The sequence below is a fragment of the Heterodontus francisci genome, chromosome 31, assembly GCF_036365525.1.
Source record: "Heterodontus francisci isolate sHetFra1 chromosome 31, sHetFra1.hap1, whole genome shotgun sequence".
Lineage (NCBI taxonomy): Eukaryota > Metazoa > Chordata > Chondrichthyes > Heterodontiformes > Heterodontidae > Heterodontus > Heterodontus francisci.
This window is the reverse complement of record NC_090401.1, coordinates 35575348-35595963: the sequence shown is the minus strand read 5'-3', so window position 1 is coordinate 35595963 and position 20616 is coordinate 35575348. Positions and strand designations below refer to the sequence as shown.

At 47.2% G+C, this 20616-nt stretch overlaps 1 protein-coding gene and 1 pseudogene across 3 annotated transcripts in view; one reads left to right on the top strand and one right to left on the bottom strand.

Annotated features, from left to right (window-relative positions):
- The window catches only part of LOC137347145 (protein argonaute-1), a 132869-nt gene that overhangs the window by 33766 nt on the left and 78487 nt on the right, over nt 1-20616 (top strand). Inside the window, exons 2-3 of one of the 3 annotated variants that reach the window (XM_068011290.1) lie at nt 15468-15651; nt 17648-17768. In XM_068011290.1, coding sequence (XP_067867391.1) covers nt 15468-15651; nt 17648-17768 — 305 coding nt within the window. Of the gene's footprint in view, nt 1-15464; nt 15652-17647; nt 17769-20616 lie in introns of all 3 variants that reach the window. The other 2 variants (XM_068011289.1, XM_068011291.1) reach the window with 2 other exon arrangements.
- LOC137347349 (U2 spliceosomal RNA) lies at nt 3381-3521 on the bottom strand (annotated as a pseudogene).

The window sequence follows — 20616 nt, the reverse complement described above, 5'->3', positions numbered from 1 at the left end:
TCTGCTACGAGGAGGTGACCGCCCACCACCTCCTTAACTTCGGAGATGGTGAAGTTACCTCCCCGCAGCAGAATACCCAGGCCGGAGGAACGGCAATCATTACTCCCTGACCAGATCGATGGCCCGTGGGACCACCATCACAACCAGCTGATGAGGTGTGGTATTCCACACTCTTGCAGAAACAGTAAGTCGGCTTTGACCTTGGCGAGGTAATCCAAGGTTGAAACACATCGCGTAGCGGATTTAATGCTACGCACATTAATTGAAGCAATCCTTATACCCATTTTTTAAAAAGTTAGTTGTTGCTTCCCATACCATTTGTCCTTGCTAGTCCCAGTCCTTCGGGATGTTCCTGCATATCCATAGTGTACGCAAGCTGTTTCACATTAGTTGGGCTCAGAAACCCCTCCTGGTTTTTCATGCAGGGTTTGTTCCACTGGGGTGACATCGGGGGGGTCTTGTAGGCAGCAAGGATTGGGTTGTCCTCTGCTGTTCCCCTCTGTTCCTCCTCGAAAACATCACTGCTCCCGGCTTCCCGGAGCTGAGGTGCGCCAGATGTGTCTTTGCTCTCGGTGTCCCGAAGCTTGGTTGCGCTGGCCATGTCACTAGGTTTGGCGGTTTGGGGCACACAGGGCCCATCACAGCTTCCAGTGCCCGGGGCTGGGGGGCTTTATCTTCCAGCTCCTTTTGAGTTCTGCCGCCTCTTTTGAAGGTGCCGACGTTCCAGCACTTCCTCGTCCAGTGAAGAGGAGCTGCTGTAGTCTGTCTCAGACAGTAGCCTCCTCTTACCACTGGTTTGGGTGATGGCCTGTTCCGCTTTTGGAGGTTTTTTCTTTGTGGTTTTCCTTTGTACCACTTGCCATTGACCTGTTTGTCCATCTGCTGCCTCCTCCTCCATTGATTCTGTCTGTAGAGGAGGGCGCAGGGTAGGTGCTGGGTCGCTGGTTTCAGCTGCCTCCCCTATTTTCTCCTCCTCAGGTAGACTTTCCTCGTTGCAGAGAAGGTTGCTTGTCTCCTTTCCAGCACCGGATGCCTTTGTCGAACCTTCTCCCGGCCTTTCCTTGGACCTTGCCGCCTGAGCATAACTGAGGCAGCGTTTGGGGCAGGTTTTGTCGAGGTGGCCTGCCGCACCACACAAGTTGCAACACTTACTCTGCTTACAGTCCTTGGTCTGATGGCCTTCCTTCTTGCAGACAACCGCGCTGCAGTTAGCTGCCACGTGACCAGATTTGCCGCAGGTGCGACAAACTCTGGGCTGCCCAGCGTAGACCAATAAGCCTCGACTTCCCCCGATAGCGAAGCTGGAGAGAGGGTGGATAATGGCTCCATTGGCATCGACCTTCAAAGTCACCTTAACCTGCCGCTTGCTGGTCCAAATCCCAAATGGGTCCTTGACATCAGTGCTGCTGCCGGCCACCTCGATGTACCTGGCGAGAAAGGTGAGTACACCCACCACAGGAACATGGGAGTTGTAGAGGTGAATCGTCACCACCCGGTCACGTGACGGAAGTGTGAAGAGCGGCTCCACTGTGAGGATCGACAGCAGCGCCTGGTCCCCTTTCTCCTTGAACGCCTTCAGGAACTTGATGCATCCCGTCACATTCTTGAATGTCGCGTCGAAATATCCACTGCTGGGGAACTCCTGCAGGCAGAAGATGTCTGTAGCTTGAAATCCACAGCAATCGATGAGGATTTTCTTGATGAAGAAGGTGATATTAACTGGTGCATCTCCTTCCTTGTCCTTCACCACCACCCGAACGGTGTTACATACTCCCTGGCCTGAAGCTTGAAGATTGGTTATAGCCATTTTACTCGAAGCCTAAAATAAAAACAAAATACTGCGGATGCTGGAAATCTGAAATAAAAACAAGAAATGCTGGAACCACTCAGCAGGTCTGGCAGCATCTGTGGAAAGAGAAGCAGAATTAACGTTTCGGGTCAGTGACCCTTCTTCGGAACTGACAAATATAAGAAATGTCAAAGGTTATAAGCAAGTGAGGCGGGGGTGGGGCAAGAGATAACAAAGGAGGTGGTGTAGATTGGACAAGGCCACATAGCTGACCAAGAGGTCATGGAGCAAAGGCAAACAATATGTTAATGGTGTGTTGAAAGACAAAGCATTAGTACAGATAGGGTGTTAACGAACACCTTACCTCCTGTAAGGACTCCATTCCATTCTCCCAGTTTCTCTGTCTCCGCATCTGCTCTGATGATGCCACCTTCCATGACGGTGCTTCTGATATGACCTCCTTTTTCCTCAACTGAGGATTCCCCCCACTGTTGTGGACAGGGCCCTCAACCGTGTCCGGCCCATTTCCCGCACCTCTACCTCACCCCTTCCCCTCCCTCCCAGATCCGTGACAGGGTTCCACTTGTCCTCACTTTCCACCCCATCAGCCTCCAGATCCAAAGGATCATCCTCCACCATTTCCGCCACCTCCAGTGTGATACCACTACCAAACGCATCTTCCCCTCCCTTCCCCTGTCAGCATTCCGAAGGGATCATTCCCTCCGTGACACCCTTGACCACTCCTCCATTACCCCCACCACCTCGTCCCCGTCCCATGGCACCTACCCCTGCAATCACAAGAGGTGTAATACCTGCCCATTTACCTCCTCTCTCCTCACTATCCCAGGTCCCAAACACTCGACATTGTGAGCAGCGATTTACTTGTACTTCTTTCAATGTAGTATACTGTATTCGCTGCTCACAGTGTGGTCTCCTCTACACTGGGGAGACCAAACGCAGACTGGGTGACCACTTTGCGGAACACCTCCTCTCAGTCCGCAAGCAGGACCCTGAGCTTCTGGTTGCTTGCCATTTCAACACTCCCCCCTTCTCTCATGCACACATCTCTATCCTGGGATTGCTGCAGTGTTCCACTGAACATCAACGCAAGCTCGAGGAACAGCATCTCATTTTCCGATTAGGCACACTACATACAGCCTGCCGGACTGAACATTGAGTTCAATAATTTCAGAGCATGACGGGCCCCCCATTTTACTTTTATTTTTAGTTATTTTTTCTTTTCTTTTGTTCATTTCATTTCATTGCAGTTTGTTCAGTTTGCTTACCCACTGTTTTTTTTCATGTTTGTACTTGCTGCTGCTCAATCTTCAGTTCGTTAACACCCTATTTGTACTAATGCTTTGTCTTTCAACACACCATTAACATATTGTTTGCCTTTGCTCCATGACCTCTTGGTCAGCTATGTGGCCTTGTCAGATCTACACCTTCTCCTTTGTTATCTCTTGCCCCACCCCCGCCTCACTTGCTTATAACCTTTTGACATTTCTTATGTTTGCTAGTTCCGAAGAAGGGTCACTGGCCCGAAACGTTAACTCTGCTTCTCTTTCCACAGATGCTGCCAGACCTGCTGAGTGGTTCCAGCATTTCTTGTTTTTATTACTCAAAGCCTTCCCAGGATCAAAAGCCACTGATCATGGTTTCTCCCCTGCCAAGTAAGTACTGATAAGAACAGATACTACACTTGATCTTAGCCCAAAGGCCGAGAAGTAAGGTTTTTTTTTTAAATTTCCAAAATATACTTTTCATAAAAATCTGTAAAAAATACATTACCAAACAGTTTCAAACAGCACCAAGTCAAAAAATACGAACAGTGCAAGGGTGATCCGTTTCCTTCAATACAATCATGAGTTGCCTCACAATCCTTCCATTGCATGTTTCATGCCATATACATTCTAACATTTTGCAGCACACAAAATTTTCCCGATACAGTTCGAGGGGTTTTTCATGGATCCAGCCCCTCAGTTCAGCTTGGTGGGGGGACCTTATACAGTGGTCTTTCCCCATAGAGCCTTTGCTGCGGCTGCCCCAAGCTTTAGTGCGTCCCTCAGCAAGTAGTCCTGGACCTTGGAATGTGCCAGTCTGCAACTTTCGGTCGTGGACAACACTTTGCGCTGGAAGACCAGCAAGTTTTGGGCAGACCAAAGGGCGTCTTTCACCGAATTGATAGTCCTCCAGCAGTTGTTGATGTTTATCTCGGTTTGCATCCCTGGGAACAACCCATAGAGCACAGACTCCTGCATTACAGAGTTGCTTGGGAAGAACCTCGACAAAAACCACGGCATCTCTTTCCACACCTGCTTTGCAAAGACACATTCCAGAAGGAGGTGGGCAACCGTCTCTTTGCCACCGCGAGGGCATTGTGCGGAGGGGGTGAGACTTCGGGCGTGCAGGAAGGATCTAACGGGGAGGGCTCTTCCCACCACCAGCCAAGCTGCATCTTGGTGCTTGTTTGAAAGTTATGGTGATGAGGCATTCCGCCAAATGACTTTGGCAGTCTGCTCGGGGAACCATCCGACAGGATCCACCGTCTCCTTTTCCTGCAGGGCCTTGAGGACATTCCATGCAGACCACTGCCTGATGGATCGGTGGTCAAAGGTGTTTTTCCACAGAAACTGTTCCACGAAGGATAGGTGGTACAGCACAGTCCAACTGGATGGCGCATTCCGCAGCAATGTGACCAGGCCCATCTTTCACAACACCGGGGACAGATAGAACCTCAGCACGTAGCGACACTTGGAGTTTGCGTACTGGGGGTCTACACGCAGCTTGATGCAGCCGCACACGAAGGTGGTCAACAGGATGAGGGCGACGTTGGGTACATTTTTCCAGCCCTTATCCAGAGGTTTGAACATCGTGTCCCTCCAGACCCAGTCCATTTTGGATCATCAGATGAAGCCGAAAATGGCTCGGGTGACCGCCACAGCGCAGGAGTGGGGTATGGGCCAGACCTGCGCCACGTTCAGCAACAACGTGAGCGCCTCGCACCTGATGACCAGGTTCTTACCCATAATGGAGAGAGATCGCTGCCCCCACATACCCAACTTTTATCGTACCTTGGCTACTCGCTCCTGCCAGGTTTTGGTGCACGCCTGGCCCTTCTGAACCATATCCCCATCACGTTCAGGTAGTCTGACCTGACGGTGAAGGGGACAAAGGATCGGTCAGCCCAGTTCCCAAAGAACATGGCCTTGCTCTTGCCGTGGTTAACTTTGGCTCCCGAGGCCAGTTCGAACTGGTTGCAGACGCTCATCAGTCTGCGCACAGACAGCGGATCCGAGCAGAAGACGGCGACGTCATCCGTATACAGGGAGGTGCCAACCTGAGTGCCTCCACTGCCTGGGATTGTCACCCCTCTTATGCTTGCGTCCTTCCTAATAGACTCAGCAAAGGGTTCAATATAGCATAAAAACAAGACCGGAGAGAGAGGACAGCCCTGTCTGACTCCAGATTGGATCGGGAAACTTTCCAATTCCCACCCATTGATTGAGACTGTGCTACTGATGTTTGTGTAGAGCAGTTTGATCCAATTGCAGATTCCCTCCCCAAACCCCATTTTGGAAAGCACGTTCATCATGTAGGTGTGTCAAAAGCCTTCTCCTGGTCCAGGCTGATGAGGCAGGTGTCCACCCTCCTGTCCCATACATAGGCAATTGTATCCCTGAGTAGCGCGAGACTATCGGAGATCTTCTTGCCGGGTACAGTAAAGGTCTGATCGGGGTGGATCACCAACTCCAGAGCAGACTTGACTCGACTGGCTATGACTTTGGACAGAATCTTGTAGTCAACATTAAGCAGTGAGATGGGCCGCCAATTTCTGATTTCTGCCCTCTCCCCTTTCCGCTTGTAGATGAGGGTGATGATGCGTTTCCTCATGGATTCTGACATGCTGCCGGCCAGGAGCATACTCAAGAAGCAAGGCAGCCTAAAAGAACACAACACTGGCTGCGCCCTCTACTGGTCAGGTAGACCTCAAGCTGAACAATGCCTCTTCGGTGTCGGCTTCATGGTGATGACGACTATCGCCACTAAACTTTCAAGCCTGCTAATTGGCCACTCCGAACGCGTCATGTCGCTGCGCCTGCCCCTCCAAGACCAGCAGCATGCAATCCTCATCCGTGTTTATGCTCCAACCCTGAAGGCTAACCTAGCTGTCAAAGAAAAGTTCTACACAGATCTCCGTGAACTCATCCAGAATGCCCCTGCCAAGGACAAAATTGCCATCCTTGGTGATTTCAACGCCACGGTGGGCCGCGGCAGTCCGGCATATAAGGGAGTGCTCGGAAACCATGGAGTTGGAAACTGTCATGTAAATGGACATTTGGAACTCTGTGCAGAAAAGCAGCTGTCCATAACCAACACCTTCTTACAACAAGAAGATTGCTTCAAGACCACATGGATGCATCCCTGCTCTTATCACTGGCACCTGATAGATTACATCTTGGTGCACCAGTGTGACCTAAATGACGTCCTGCATACATGCCAGTGCTGACTATCGTACAGATCACTGGCTCATTCGTTCAACGCTGAACTTCCACTTTAAGCCTAAGCCCAAGTACAGGTGCCACGGGCCATCGATCTGGTCGGGGGGTAATGATTGCCGTTCCTCCGGCCTGGGTATTCTGCTGCGGGGAGGTAACTTCACCATCTCCGAAGTTAAGGAGGTGGTGGGCGGTCGCCTCCTTGTAGCAGACGTGATGTACAACAACGCTCTGCTCCGGTTGATCAACATGTACGCCCCGGTACAACGCAGCAAGCGGCTGACCGTCTTCCAGCAGCTCCCACTGCTGCTGGCGACGTCCAGGCCGGTCATCCTAGGAGGTGACTTCAACTGCATCATCGATGCGGCTGGACGATCCGGCAGTGACGACAGCAAACTGGATGCTACGTCCAGATTCCTAATGGAAACAGTAAAAGATGCCAAACTGCACGACGTCTTCAGCAAACCTGCAGACGGAGCGCAGCGCAGATACACATGGTCAAGATCGGATGGGTCTGCCCGTTCCAGGATTGACTTCCTGTTTGTGTCCCGTGCTGTCACGGTCGGATCCACCGACGTCAAGCCAGTGTTCTTCACCGACCACTGCCTCTTACTGGCTGACTCACTTACAGGACGACCAGCGGGTTGGCAGAGGGACGTGGAAGCTCAATGCTACACTGCTGACCCCAGAGAACGTTGAGGAACTCAAAAGGGATTACAAAGGTTGGAGGACCGTGAAACCCCTCTTTGAGTCTCCAGTTCACTGGTGGGAAGCGATCAAGGAGAACATCAAGAGGTTCTTCATCCACAAAGGTGTTCAGAGGGCAAGAGAGAGACAGAGGGAAATGTCCCGACTCCAGAAAATTATGCAAAATCTGCTCCGGTTGCAGTCAATGGGGGTCGAGGTCAAAGAGGACCTCCAAGAGGTGAAGAGCCAGCAGGCCTCGCTCTTTGCCAACGAGGCCTCCAAGATCATCTTCCGGTCCAGAGTCCGCTCCATCGAGTAGGATGAGACGTGCTCGGGTTACTTCTTCCAAAAGGTACACAGAGAGAGCTCTGTTATCAGCAGCCTGAAGGAAGAAGATGGCTCGGTAACGTCTTCGCAGTCCGACATACTAAGGATCAGCAAATCCTTTTGTGCTGGGCTGTATGACGCGAAGCCCACAGACAGCAGAGCCTCCCAGTCCTTCCTGTCATCTATCACAGAGGTCTTAGATGACAGCAGGAGGGAGAGATTGGACAAGCGGCTAACTCTGGACGAGCTGACAAAGGCCGTCGAGTCCTTCGATACGAGTAAAACTCCCGGGACCGACGGCTTACCGGTCGAGTTGTACTCTGCCCTGTGGGACTGGGTCGGCCCGGACCTGCTGGAAGTATACGAGAGTATGCTCCTGGCCGGCAGGATGTCAGAATCCATGAGGAAAGGCATCGTCACCCTCATTTACAAGCAGAAGGGGGAGAGGGCAGAAATCAGAAATTGGCGGCCCATCTCACTGCTTAATGTTGACTACAAGATTCTGTCCAAAGTCATAGCCAGTCGAGTCAAATCTGCTCTGGAGTTGGTGGTTCACCCCGATCAGACCTGTACTGTACCCGGCAGGAAGATCTCTGATAGTCTCGCGCTACGCAGGGATACGATCGCCTACGTACGGGACAGGAGGGTGGACACCTGCCTCATCAGCCTGGACCAGGAGAAGGCTTTTGACAGGATATCGCACACCTACATGTTGGACGTGCTTTCCAAAATGGGGTTTGGGGAGGGAATCTGCAATTGGATCCAACTGCTCTACACAAACATCAGTAGCGCAGTCTCAATCAACGGGTGGGAATCGGAAAGTTTCCCGATCAAATCTGGAGTCAGACAGGGCTGTCCTCTCTCCCCGGTCTTGTTTGTTTGCTGTATTGAACCCTTTGCTGAGTCTATTAGGAAGGATGCGAGCATAAGAGGGGTGACAATCCCAGGCAGCGGAGGCACTCAGGTCAAAACCTCCCTGTACATGGATGACGTCGCCATCTTCTGCTCGGACCCGCTGTCCGTGCGCAGACTGATGAGCATCTGCGACCAATTCGAACTGGCCTCGGGAGCCAAAGTTAACCACGGCAAGAGCGAGGCCATGTTCTTTGGGAACTGGGCTGACCGATCCTTTGTCCCCTTCACCGTCAGGTCAGACTACCTGAACGTGATGGGGATATGGTTCGGAAGGGCCGGCACATGCACCAAAACATGGGAGGAGCGAGTAGCCAAGGTACGACAAAAGTTGGGCATGTGGGGGCAGCGATCTCTCCATTATGGGTAAGAAGCTGGTCATCAGGTGCGAGGCGCTCACGTCGTTGCTGAACGTGGCGCAGGTCTGGCCCATACCCCACTCCTGCGCTGTGGCAGTCACCCGAGCCATTTTCCGCTTCGTCTGGGGATCTAAAATGGACCGGGTCCGGAGGGACATGATGTTCAAATCTCTGGACAAGGGCGGGAAAAATGTACCCAACGTGGCCCTCATCCTGATGACCACCTTCGTGTGCGGCTGCATCAAGCTGTGTGTAGACCTCCAGTACGCAAACTCCAAGTGTCACTACGTGCTGAGGTTCTATCTGTCCCCGGTGTTGCGAAGGATGGGCCTGGGCACATTGCCGCGGGACGCTCCATGCAGTTGGGCCGTGCCGTACCACCTATCCTTCGTGGAGCAGTTTCTGCGGGAAAACACCTTTGACCACCGGTCCATCAGGCAGTGGTCTGCACGGAATGTCCTCAAGGCCCTACGGGAAAAGGAGACGGTGGATGCTGTCGGATGGTTCCCCGAGCAGACTGTCAAAGTCATTTGGTGGGATGCCTCATCACCAGAACTTTCAAACAAGCACCAAGACGTAGCTTGGCTGGTGGTGAGAAGGGCCCTCCCCGTCAGATCCTTCATGCACACCCGAAGTCTCGCCCCCTCCGCACAGTGCCCCCGCGTTGGCTGTGGTGGGGAAGAGACGGTCGCCCACCTCCTCCTGGAATGTGTCTTTGCAAAGCATGTGTGGAAAGAGATGCAGTGGTTTTTGTCGAGGTTCATCCCAAGCAGCTCTGTAACACAGGAGTCTGTGCTCTACGGGCTGTTCCCAGGGACGCACACCGAGACAAACATCAACTGCTGCTGGAGGACTATCAATTCGGTGAAAGACGCCCTTTGGTCTGCCCGAAACTTGCTGGTCTTCCAGCGCAAAGAGTTGTCCACCACTGAATGTTGCAGACTGGCACATTCCAAGGTCCAGGACTACGTGCTGAGGGACGCACTAAAGCTTGGGGCAGCTGCAGCAAAGGCTCAATGGGGAAAGACCACAGTGTAAGGTCCCCCCACCAAGCTGAACTGAGGGGCTGGATCCATGGGAGACCCCTCGAACTGTATCGTTGATATTTTCTTTTGCTGTAAATGTGAAACTGTAATTGGCATGACAATAGTGAAATGGAAGGGTTGTGAAGAAACTCATGATAGTATAGAAGGAAACTGATCTCCCTTGCAATGTTTGTATTTTTTGGTGCTGTTCGAAACTGTTTGGCAATGTAATTTTTGCAGATTTTTATGAATAAAATATATGTTGGAAATAAAAAAAAAAGCCCAAGTACAGGCCTAGAGACAACCCATAAAAGAAATTGAGAGTCAGCAACCTGCAAACCTCATCTTGCAGAGATAGATATCAAGCAACCTTATAGACTAGACTGGAACATCCTGATCTCACTGCTGATTCCACTCCTGAAGAACTCCGGGAACACATCAAAGCTGCAGTACTGGATACTTCAAACGAGGTCATCGGACCCAGCACCAAGAAGAATAGGGACTGGCTTGATGAAAATGACAAGAAAATTCAAGTTCTGCTAAAAAAATAAAAAGGTCAGCCGGCCAGCCAAGAGAAAAAGACAGCCTATCGTCAAGCATGCAGCACCCTCCAATGTAAACTGGTGGATCGCACTTGCGGAAAAAACTCAACTGTACTCTAATACTGGCGATTATAAGTTTCTATGAAGCACTAAAATCTGTCTATGGACCAGCATATCAAACCCAAAACCCCTTGAGTGCCGATGGCAAGACCCTACACACCAACAAAGAGTCAGTCATGGAAATCTGGTCGGAGCACTTTGAAACTCTTCATCGTCAGTTGCACAGTGCATGATACTGCCATCAATCGCATCCAACAACAGCCTGTCAAAGAAGAACTAGATGAGAGCCCAACTCTGGAGGAAACTGACCGCCATCAACCAGATGAAGAACAACAAAGCCCCCGGAGCTGAAAGCATTCCACCCGAAGCCTTGAAGCATAGTGGCCCTGCCCTATATACCAAGCTCCATGAGTTTTTCACGGCCTGCTGGGAACAGGGCAGGATTCCATGGGATCTTTGTTAGGCCATTATTATTACCTTGTACAAAAACAAAGGAGAAAAATCATACTGCTCCAACTACTGTGGGATCACCCTCCTTTCAACAACTCTTTGGACTAAAAATCAGTTTAAAGAAAATAAAATGCTGCATCATCCTGCGCCCCAGGAAGAATATAGACCACCATGCATTGTCATGGGAAACGAGCTGAATGCTGTCAAGCAATTTACTTAATTGGGGAGTGTCATCTCGTTTGATGCCACCATAGACAAGGAAGTGGACAATAGGCTCTCAAAAGCAAACAATACATTCGGCAGACTCTACAAACATGTGTGGAGCAACCACAGCCTCAGAGCACAGACCAAACTCAGTGTACAAAGCCATAGTCCTCACCACCCTTCTGTATGGCGTTGAGTCATGGATCCTGTACTGCCGTCATGTACGCCTTCTGGAGCCCTTCCATCAGCGTTGCCTCTGCAGCACCCTCAAGATCCGCTGGCAGGACCGCATCTCAAACATTGAAGTCCTAGAAATAGCCAACATCACCAGCATCGAGGCCATCCTCCTGCAAAGCCAACTGCACTGGGCAGGTCACCTTGCCTGGTTGGACGATAGTCGCCTGCACAAGATCGAGTTGCATGGAGAGCTTACCAAGGGTAAAAAACAGAGGGGCCTCAGGCAAATGTTTCAAGGACTCCCTGAAGAAGTCCCTCTCGCTGCGCCTCATTGACCATCGCCAGTGGGAAGTGCAGGCCATAGATTGTGATGCCTGGAGATGCTACATCAGGAGGGCTACAGACACCTTCGAGACTGAGCGAAGAACCAGCATGAAAGAGAAAAGGGGGAGGAGGATAGATCCAGTTGCCCCCAGCAGCAACTACACCTTCACTTGTACCCGCTGTGGGAGAATCTGCCGCTCACGGATAGGCCTGACTAGCCACCAGCGGACCTGCAACCGATGACTACAGCCTTCCCAAAATCTTCGTCTGCGAAGAAATGCCAAGAGAGGGACTCTATCAAGTATTCTTATGAAACCGTGTTCGTGGAACACACAACTTTTTTTTAATGGAATTATTAGTTGCAGATTAAGGGGATTTATGCATTTTTAAAAGTTGGGATTGATGGTATTTTGTAATTGTTACAATATTTATAGCATATTAATGCTGCTGAATTATCTTTGAGATTTACTTCAAAATGGCAGTAATAGGGTTTAATGTTTGGTGCTGTTAAACGTATTGCCAGGATTTAAACTGATTTTTTTTTTGCAGCAAGTATTTTGGTATTTTGAGTTACATTTTGTAATCTGTCTAATCAACATATCACTACTAGCATACTTTTAAGGAATAAGTCTGTATTGCCCATTCTCCAGGTAAGCAGTATAAAGATGATGCAGAAAACATTCCACTTTTGTTTTTATTCCTCTGCATGAAGATGAGGTAATTTGGGTCTCCGCTGGAAGCCAATTTGCTGATCTAAGATGTGGGAGCATTGCGATGCTGCTCCACAGGAAGCTTTGGGAGGCACAAAACATCCAGCTAGAAAAACTGCAGCAGCTCAGTATGGTTCTGCACTCACCTGTTTCATGGTTGATTCAGCAACAATCATTACTGAAACACAGAGAAGTCATCTCTATTCATATCATTAAATATAGACTGCGTCCTGCTTTTACTTGAGGGCATTTTGTCATCAATCCCACTGAGCGTTTTTTGTGTGTGACCTTACTGCTGAGGTAGTGCCTCAGGCTAGAGAGGGAATGGGGTTTTGTTTCTGCTGTTTCACAGTCACTCTAAAAAGATGGGAGTTCTATTTCCATTGTTCTCAAAGTCTGAACAAACATATTAAGAAGTTCTTCAAGCTGTTTCACTAATACCATTCAGGTAAGGTGCCTTTAGAATTTGCCGTTTCTTTGGCATTGGATGACGGTATCTGTCACCTTTCAGCTCAGTATCTCAGCTCATATCTTCAGCAAGTGGCTGCATATCTGCACTTCATTAGATTGTAAGGTGGTATAACCTTGTGTCGGCAATTAGCTCACCTGGCTGTGCTGTCCATAGGTGACCTGGTTGTTCAAACAATGTGGGTTTTACAGTGAACTTGAAGTCCCAAGTCTTTTGCAGCAACCATCTTGCAGATGATGCCTGACAGAGGGTCCTCAACAGAATTGAAAAGATTGTTAGTCTTCCAAGCATTGCACCTCACCCCACTTCATATACAATGAATGAAATAACCAAATAATCTTTTTTGTGTTTTAGGTTGAGGGGAGATATTGGCCTGACCCGGGAAACTTTTCTGCTTTCTTTCAGTAGTGTCCTTAATGTCCATCTGAACAAGCAAGCAGAGCCTTAGTTTAACATTTTATCTGAAGGACAATACCCTTGATAATAGAGACAGTACACTTTTCTTTATAAAAACAAGAAATGCTGGAAGTACTCAGCCGGTCTGGCAGCATCTGTGGAGAGAGAAGCAGAGTTAACGTTTGTCAGTGTATATTATACACTGACCACCTCCAGGCGCTTACCCATTGTCTCTCGAGACAAGGATTCCAAAGAGAAGAGAGCGAGATATATATACACTTTTCTGTTGGACTGTTTGCTTAAATTGTGCTCAAAGTCCTGATGTGAGGTTTGATCCACCAACCTTTCTAACCCAGAAGCACATCACTGCCAACAAAGACAAGCTGGCATACTGAACTGTAGCCAAGACACATCTACCTTGGAATTCTGACTCCAATGAAGAATAATCCTCAGTGTAGAATGTTTTTGAAGCTCATGCTTCAGCCATTTCCTTTGCATAAGATGGCATTGTTCAGTTAGGTTCACTTACGTAATACTTTTGGCACACACTACTGAGATTAATGAAAATATCTGTCAATTTTTAAATGCTGCTCGCTGTGCTCACCCATGGGTACTGGATTTTTAAAAAATCACTGGCCTATAGGGAGCCAGTAGAGATCATCAGGTTAAGTGGGACTTGTTCTGAGATAGGCGATTCAGTTTTGGAGTAGGAGTTTATGTAAGGTAAATTTGGCATGTGATGATTGATTGGACCAGTCAGCCAACCCTGGAAGTGCCAAATGCATGCGTGAGGGCTTCAGTGGCTGAAGGATTGTGGCAAATGATATTTCCAAATGTGGAAATGGATGATCTTGGTGACTTGAGAGGCATGTAATGAATAGCAAACATAAAGCATTAGCAAAATTACTAAGATTACTTTAATAAAAGTCAGTAGTAGAATTGAGAATGCTTAATCACTAACTGGGCTGTTCTGAAGGTTCCAGGTTTGATCCTACGGGTGCAATTCAGTAACTGAGTTGAAACATATCTGCAGTGGAGAGGCTACAATTTGCTTCTAAGCCCAGGCTAGAGAGCAAAACACTTGGTTGAGGTTCCCACATCTGATTGGTCTTCAGTAATGCCTACTGGAAGTGTCTTGTTGGGTCCCTGGTGAGCAGGGGCATTTATAACTGAATGTCAAACTTCATTATTAAAGGTTTTGCTTATTTTTATTGGTGTTTAGTGATTGCTTTGCTTTGTTTGATTCCATTCATGTATAATTCGAGCCACTAGTTTACAGTGATTAAGCAAGTCCCATGTTCAGTTTATATTGCATGAGATTGCATGCGTTAAGCTTGCAATTTTGCTTGAAACTCCTCAATCAGTTGGGTTGATGGTTAGGCTATAGTGTGGTGACCTCATATGAACAGGGGGCTGAGTAGCTGATCCAGTCCATTCCCAGACAGTGCCTCAAGCAGGGGCAGTATTCCTATTTCTTACAATACGTCATTACTAGAATGACTACAGTCTAATGGCCAAAAATCTTGTTATGGAGAGTTTAACGTTTACAACTGTGTGCAAAATATTGCACTCCCCCAATTGGGTCCAATGAAGATGCACATTTTTCAACAATATCTGGACAATGTTGAGATCAAATAAGCCTATTTGTTTTAATCGTTCCAGTGTTGCATCATTAACAGAAAATACACTGGACAGGTCCAGTTACTGGAAGTTTGTTTTTGTTCACTTGTTGTAATGAGTTCTTTATGTTGTCCTATGCAACGTAAATGAGATGTGTGGAGTCCAGTTTGCTGAAGATCCCAAATAGGATTATTACAGCTAAACAAGTATATACAGTACAGAGCTAACTATTAACAGAACCTTAATCTGGGTGCTACATTTGCAGAGTGACTCTGGCTTCAAGTCACATGACTATGTCCTGGTACTTAGCTCATTAACATACTAAGATCTTAAAGGCAATCATATAGCATTCGTAAGCTGTGGTGCACTGGATTTTGAGGTTCTTGAACAGGAATCAGTATTAGCTTGAAAAGGTTCTAAATACAGTGGTGACAAATCAATACAGTGGTGACAAATCACAAGTGATTGCACTTAGACCAAATCTGATCCATCTCAGAAACGTCTCTACCATAATTTATTTAAAGCAATGTTACAATTGAGTTAGGTTTTTAAAAAAAAAACTGATTCCCTCATCTGATGTGTGTTCTTCCAATCAACGGTGCAGTTTTGAATGTTAACCCTTTTAGATCACCAGAGACGTATAGCTGTAATCACAAATTGATTTTTCAAGAGCAAAGAACTTCTCTGATTCAGCAAATATACTAGTCTGAAGTAATAGTATTAAAGAACTCACCAACACCAGGAGAAAAACAGCCAATTTAATGCTTCTATGGTAAGGGATAGACAGTAGCGATTTATCTGTTTGGTTCTCTTGTGCAATTGTGATTTATTTGGTGATGTACCTGGTATATTTTATTTAAAAGATTTGTCTGCAAACCTCAACAAATTGCTAACTTTCTTTCATATCTTTTCAGCAGCAGTTGGCCCATATGTGCCACCTCTGCAGCAGGTGTTCCAGGCACCACGACGACCAGGGATAGGGACGATAGGCAAGCCAATTAAACTACTAGCCAACTACTTTGAAGTTGATATTCCAAAAATCGACGTTTACCATTACGAAGTGGATATAAAGCCGGACAAGTGTCCACGGAGAGTAAACAGGTACCAATTGGTCAGCCTGACAATCCAGAACAATTCTACCATATAAAGACATGGGGAGCAGGTCTTACAGTTTTCTTGGTGATCTAGATTACGCTCACCATCATCTTAATATCTTATTCCCCATGAGAACTTTTTAGTGTTTTCACAGTGTAAAATGCTGGCTGAATACATTTTATTAAAGTTATATTAATAAATCAAGCAGAATTGTTGTCTTGTAAAATAATCTTGTAAAGGTGCTCCAGCAGCACAATAACTTGTTTACTTGCCTCCTGACTGCATATTCACAACTTTCGCACGTGTACATGTAAGCAGTGATACTGCACTAATAATTAAATCAAAAATTTTAAGGCCTGGATTTGTTGCTCTCTGCTCTTGCCTTTTATTTTGGGATGCTCACTTGATGAAACACAAACCAAGAAGCCCCATGATCAAACTTGGAAATACTCCCTCTACTGGTCATTTATGAGCAACATTGCTAGCAAGCGGAAATACGTCGGTGCCTTCCCTTCAATTAGCTCTTTACAGATCCAGGTCAATACCAGATGCACTTGTACATTAGTATAACACTGGCATTAATATGTATTATTTACAGCTCCCTCTTCAATGTAGGAGCCATGTAAAATTTAACTGTACAAATGCATTTGAAAATTCATTAAAATGGGCATATTTATTTTGATCCTCTGTGCTCTTATGATTTGCCTGATCGCAGCATATCATGTTTTGTTATTTTTCATAGGATATTCAAACATTAAAGTATTCAACATAAGTCATTTTTTGAATGTTCTTTGAAAAAGAAATTGGTTAAGTAACATTGGCATGCAAGTTTGTGAATTTGGGAAGGGTTGCAGCTTTGGGGAGGAGAAACAATAGTTGAGGATACTTTAGTGGAGTGAAATTGTCCCATTTAATTGCATGGAACCTCCTATCAGTAGTGATAAAAATGCATTTGTAATCTTTTGGTGCTTGAGATCATTTCCTGTATTTTTAAAAAAACTTCTAATTTACTGTGCTACACTTTTTAAAACTGGCTGATTAGAAACCAGTTTTCGTAGTTTCCAAACCAGCTGATAATGAATGTTCATTCACAATAGAAACCTTATCTCAGCAACGACAGCTTACATTAATATAGTGTCTTTAACGTAGTGAAACGTCCTATGGTACTACTTCAAACAACATTTGACACCGAGCCACACAAGGAGATAGTAGAATAGATGAGGCATCCTAAAGTAGGACGAAGTGGTAGAGAGGTGAAGAGATTTAGGGAGAGAATTCGAGAGCTCAAGGCCCAGGCTGTTGAAAACACAGATGCCAGTGGAGCAATTAAAATCAGGGATGTGCAAGAGGCCAGACTTGGAGGAGTGCAGCAATCTCGGAGGATTGTAGAATTGGAGGAGGTTACAGGGCTTCAATTCAGAAGAAAAATTGCAAGTTTAGTCTAAGAAACATGAGGGTAGAAAATTCAGAAAATAATAATGTAAAGTAACCTTTGGGGGAGAAATGCCCTTTTGAAGTGGTTTATCTTGGCAATGCAAGGTGTTTTGCACTTTATTGTATCTGAATCTGTCTATGCCCTGATGAAGTTGCCACTTCCCAGATTAGCCAAGAGGGTAAACCAGCCAGGGATCTCATTGCTGTTCATTGATTGCTATTGTTCCATTTCCTCACTTGTGTTATCTCTCACTTCACAGACACATAGGAAGACATGATAAGCTGCCATAAGGAACACACGTTTCACAGCCCAGCAACAGTAGTTGCAAGTCGCAGGTCCACCTCACACTAATCATCAGCCCTAAGTGTGGTGTCTCTGAATTCTTGCAGCCTGATAAAAGGAAATCACACATTGCCAAACATGCCTCCACTTAATAAAAGTTGACCATTTTGCCTTTTTAGATTAGATTGGGGTGCAAACAAAGCATGCATTATATGGAGAGGACGATCATTAAAATTGACCTAAAAAACCTCTTTTGTGAATCATCTCAATATGTCTGTTTTGCAGGGAAGTGGTGGAGTATATGGTTCAACATTTTAAACCTCAGATCTTCGGAGACAGAAAACCAGTGTATGATGGGAAAAAGAATATTTATACAGCGACACTACTGCCAATTGGCCAGGATCGGGTATGAGAAAATGCTGCTTATCTCTTGTTGGGAAGGGGTTAAAGTCTTCAATATCATCCCATAAATGGGGAACCTAATATTTATTTTCAACTTGAGAAATAAGTCCCCAGATTGCTTCATGAAGAACTGAGCTATACAAATCTGGAAAGTCTCCTGTTCAATCCTTGGTTTGTGCTGAGTTAGCTGATCTAGGGATAGATGATGGTTGGCATTTCCAGCCTAGAGTGTGAGAAAAATATCAGCTTGGATTCACTCTACTGCTCCAATGTCCATCGGACACTCCTGTGAAACGTGGCAGTACTTGGGATGTTCTTCTGTTAGGACTTTCTTTTTACAATTACCAAATTTACTGGCTGAGGTGGTTTAGCAGTGATACGGTTTCACAGGAGTGTATCTCATCCGAGTGACTGCAGTTCTTGAGTAATCCTGGAAAGCAACTAGTTGTAAGAATCATCACAGCAGAGCCTGATTATTCTCGCACCCAGCATTTACAGCAGTGGTAGGACACTGCAGTGTGATTAAGAGTGGAAACTCTGATAATTATATTACCTCCCCCACCTCCACAGATACTGACGTGAACTGCCAATGGCTGGACTAACTAACTCAACAACAGCTCACTTTTAAATAGCATCTTTAACTTGGAAAAACATCCCAAAGCACATCATAGAGGTGAATTAAATAAAAAAAATCTCACTGGCAGTAGAACCTAGTACCCTCCTGGTCTGCATGGCTCATGGTTCAGTGCTACACAGTGCAGTGTAGCCCAACTGAGCTATTCTTGACGATGGATTTTATACCATTAGTGGGACTGCCCTTGCCTGGTTCTACTCTCATCTATCATGTTAAAGCCAGAGAATCTCCTGCAGTGGCTTCTCTTCCCACCCCTGCATGTTAGCTCTGGAGTCCCCCAAGAATATATCCTTGACCCCGTCCTTTTCTCATTACTGCCTTTTGGCAGCAGCATCCGAAGACAGCGACTTCGGGTTCCACATCAACACTGACAACACCGAGCTGTACCTCACCACCACCTTTTCTTGACCCCTTCACTGCCTCTGATTTGCCATGCTGCTTGTCCCACATCCAGTGCTGGATGAACCACAATTTCCTCCAATTGAATATTCCCCCTAGTTAAACACTGGGGAGAATGTAGCTATTGTCTTCCACAGCACAGACTCTGTTCTATCACTAACAGTTCCATATCTCTCTCAGACTGTTTGCAACCTTAGTTGAGCTTCTGACTCTGTCTTCTCTATTAAAAAGATTGCCTACTTCCACTTCCAACTTTGACTGTCTCCACCCAGCCTCTGCTTATCTGCTACTGAAACCCTCATTAATGGCTTTGTTACCACCAGACTTGACTATTCCAATGCACTCCCATCTGGCCTCCCATCTTCCAACTTCCATAGACTTGAGCTCATCCAACCTGAGAGAAATAGATTTGCTCGGCTACAGGGAACAAGCTGGGGAGTGGAACTGACTATATAGCTCTGTGGAGAGCTGGCATGGACTCAGTGGGCCGAATGGCCGCCTCCTATGCTGTATGACTCAAACAGTGCTGCCCATATCCTAACCTGCACCAAGTCCCACTCACCCATCACTACTGTGTTGACCTGCATTGGCTTCCGGTCTACTAATACCTTCATTAAAATTCTTAACCTTGAGTCAGATCCCTCAATGGATTTGCCCCTCCCTACCTCTGTAATCCCTTCCAGCCATGCAACACTCCAAGAACTCTGCATTTCTTGAATTCTGGCCTCTTGTGCATCTCTCACACCCTTCACCCCATCGTCGCCATGCCTTCAGCTGTCCATGTTCTAAGCTGTGGAAGTAGCTCATTAAACCTTTACGCCTCTCTCCTCCTTTAAGACACCTTTAAGCAAGCTTTTAGTCGACCATCCTGATATCTCCTTTGGCTCGGTGTCACTTTTTGTCTGATTATGCCACTGTGAAATGTTTTCCTGTGTTAAAGGGCATTATATTAATACATGTTGTAAATGATATATATGATCACTTAATCTAGCAACGTTTTTACTGTCTTGAGTGCTATTGATGGATAACATATGGTACTCCTACTGTTAATGTAAATGACACAATTCCAGTATACCCAGAGTTTCCAGTTAAGTGCCCCCTCTTCCACCCCACTAAACATGATGTGCCAATTTTTTTTGTCTGCTGCGTTTGCTGACAACGCAACCAGGTGGTGCAGTACTGGCACATGCAGCCTCATCAACTGAAGCGACACTGTCTGCGACTCAGGCAGCTGCCAGTAATAAAGATGGCGCTGCTCAATTTCAGAAAAAAAATGAATTAAACACAAACTGCCTCAATGGCTGCGATCGCCACCTCCATCCCACCCACAACAGTACCCTGCTCCCTCCTGCCATCGCCGCTTTTCCTCGCCTCTCCCTCCTGTGCCTGTCTGCTTGCTCCTCGCCTCGCCACTTTCCCCCCCCCCCCCCCCCCCCCCCCCCCGGCTGCTTGCTCCCTGCCTTGCCGCTTCCCCCCCTCAGCCACTCACTTCCCTTCCCCTACTCTTGCCACTTCTCTGGGTGGCGCGGTGAGGAGTGAGCAGCCGAGTGGGGGAAGGGGGGGAGCCAGCGGCCGAAGCAGCGAGCTGGGGGAAGGGGCAAGGTGGGGAGCAAGCAGCGAGTAGTCAGAAGCGTGAGGGAGCTGGGGAACTGAAAGCGGCGATTGAGTTGGGGATGGCGGGAGGGAGTGGGGTACCATTGCGGAGAATGGAGGCAACAATCACGGCCATTACGTTTGCGTGGTGATGGCGCCACGTGTGGGTTCATACTGGCAAGCTGGCAAATGTTTGAACGCACTGATGATATTGGCGATCACTGTG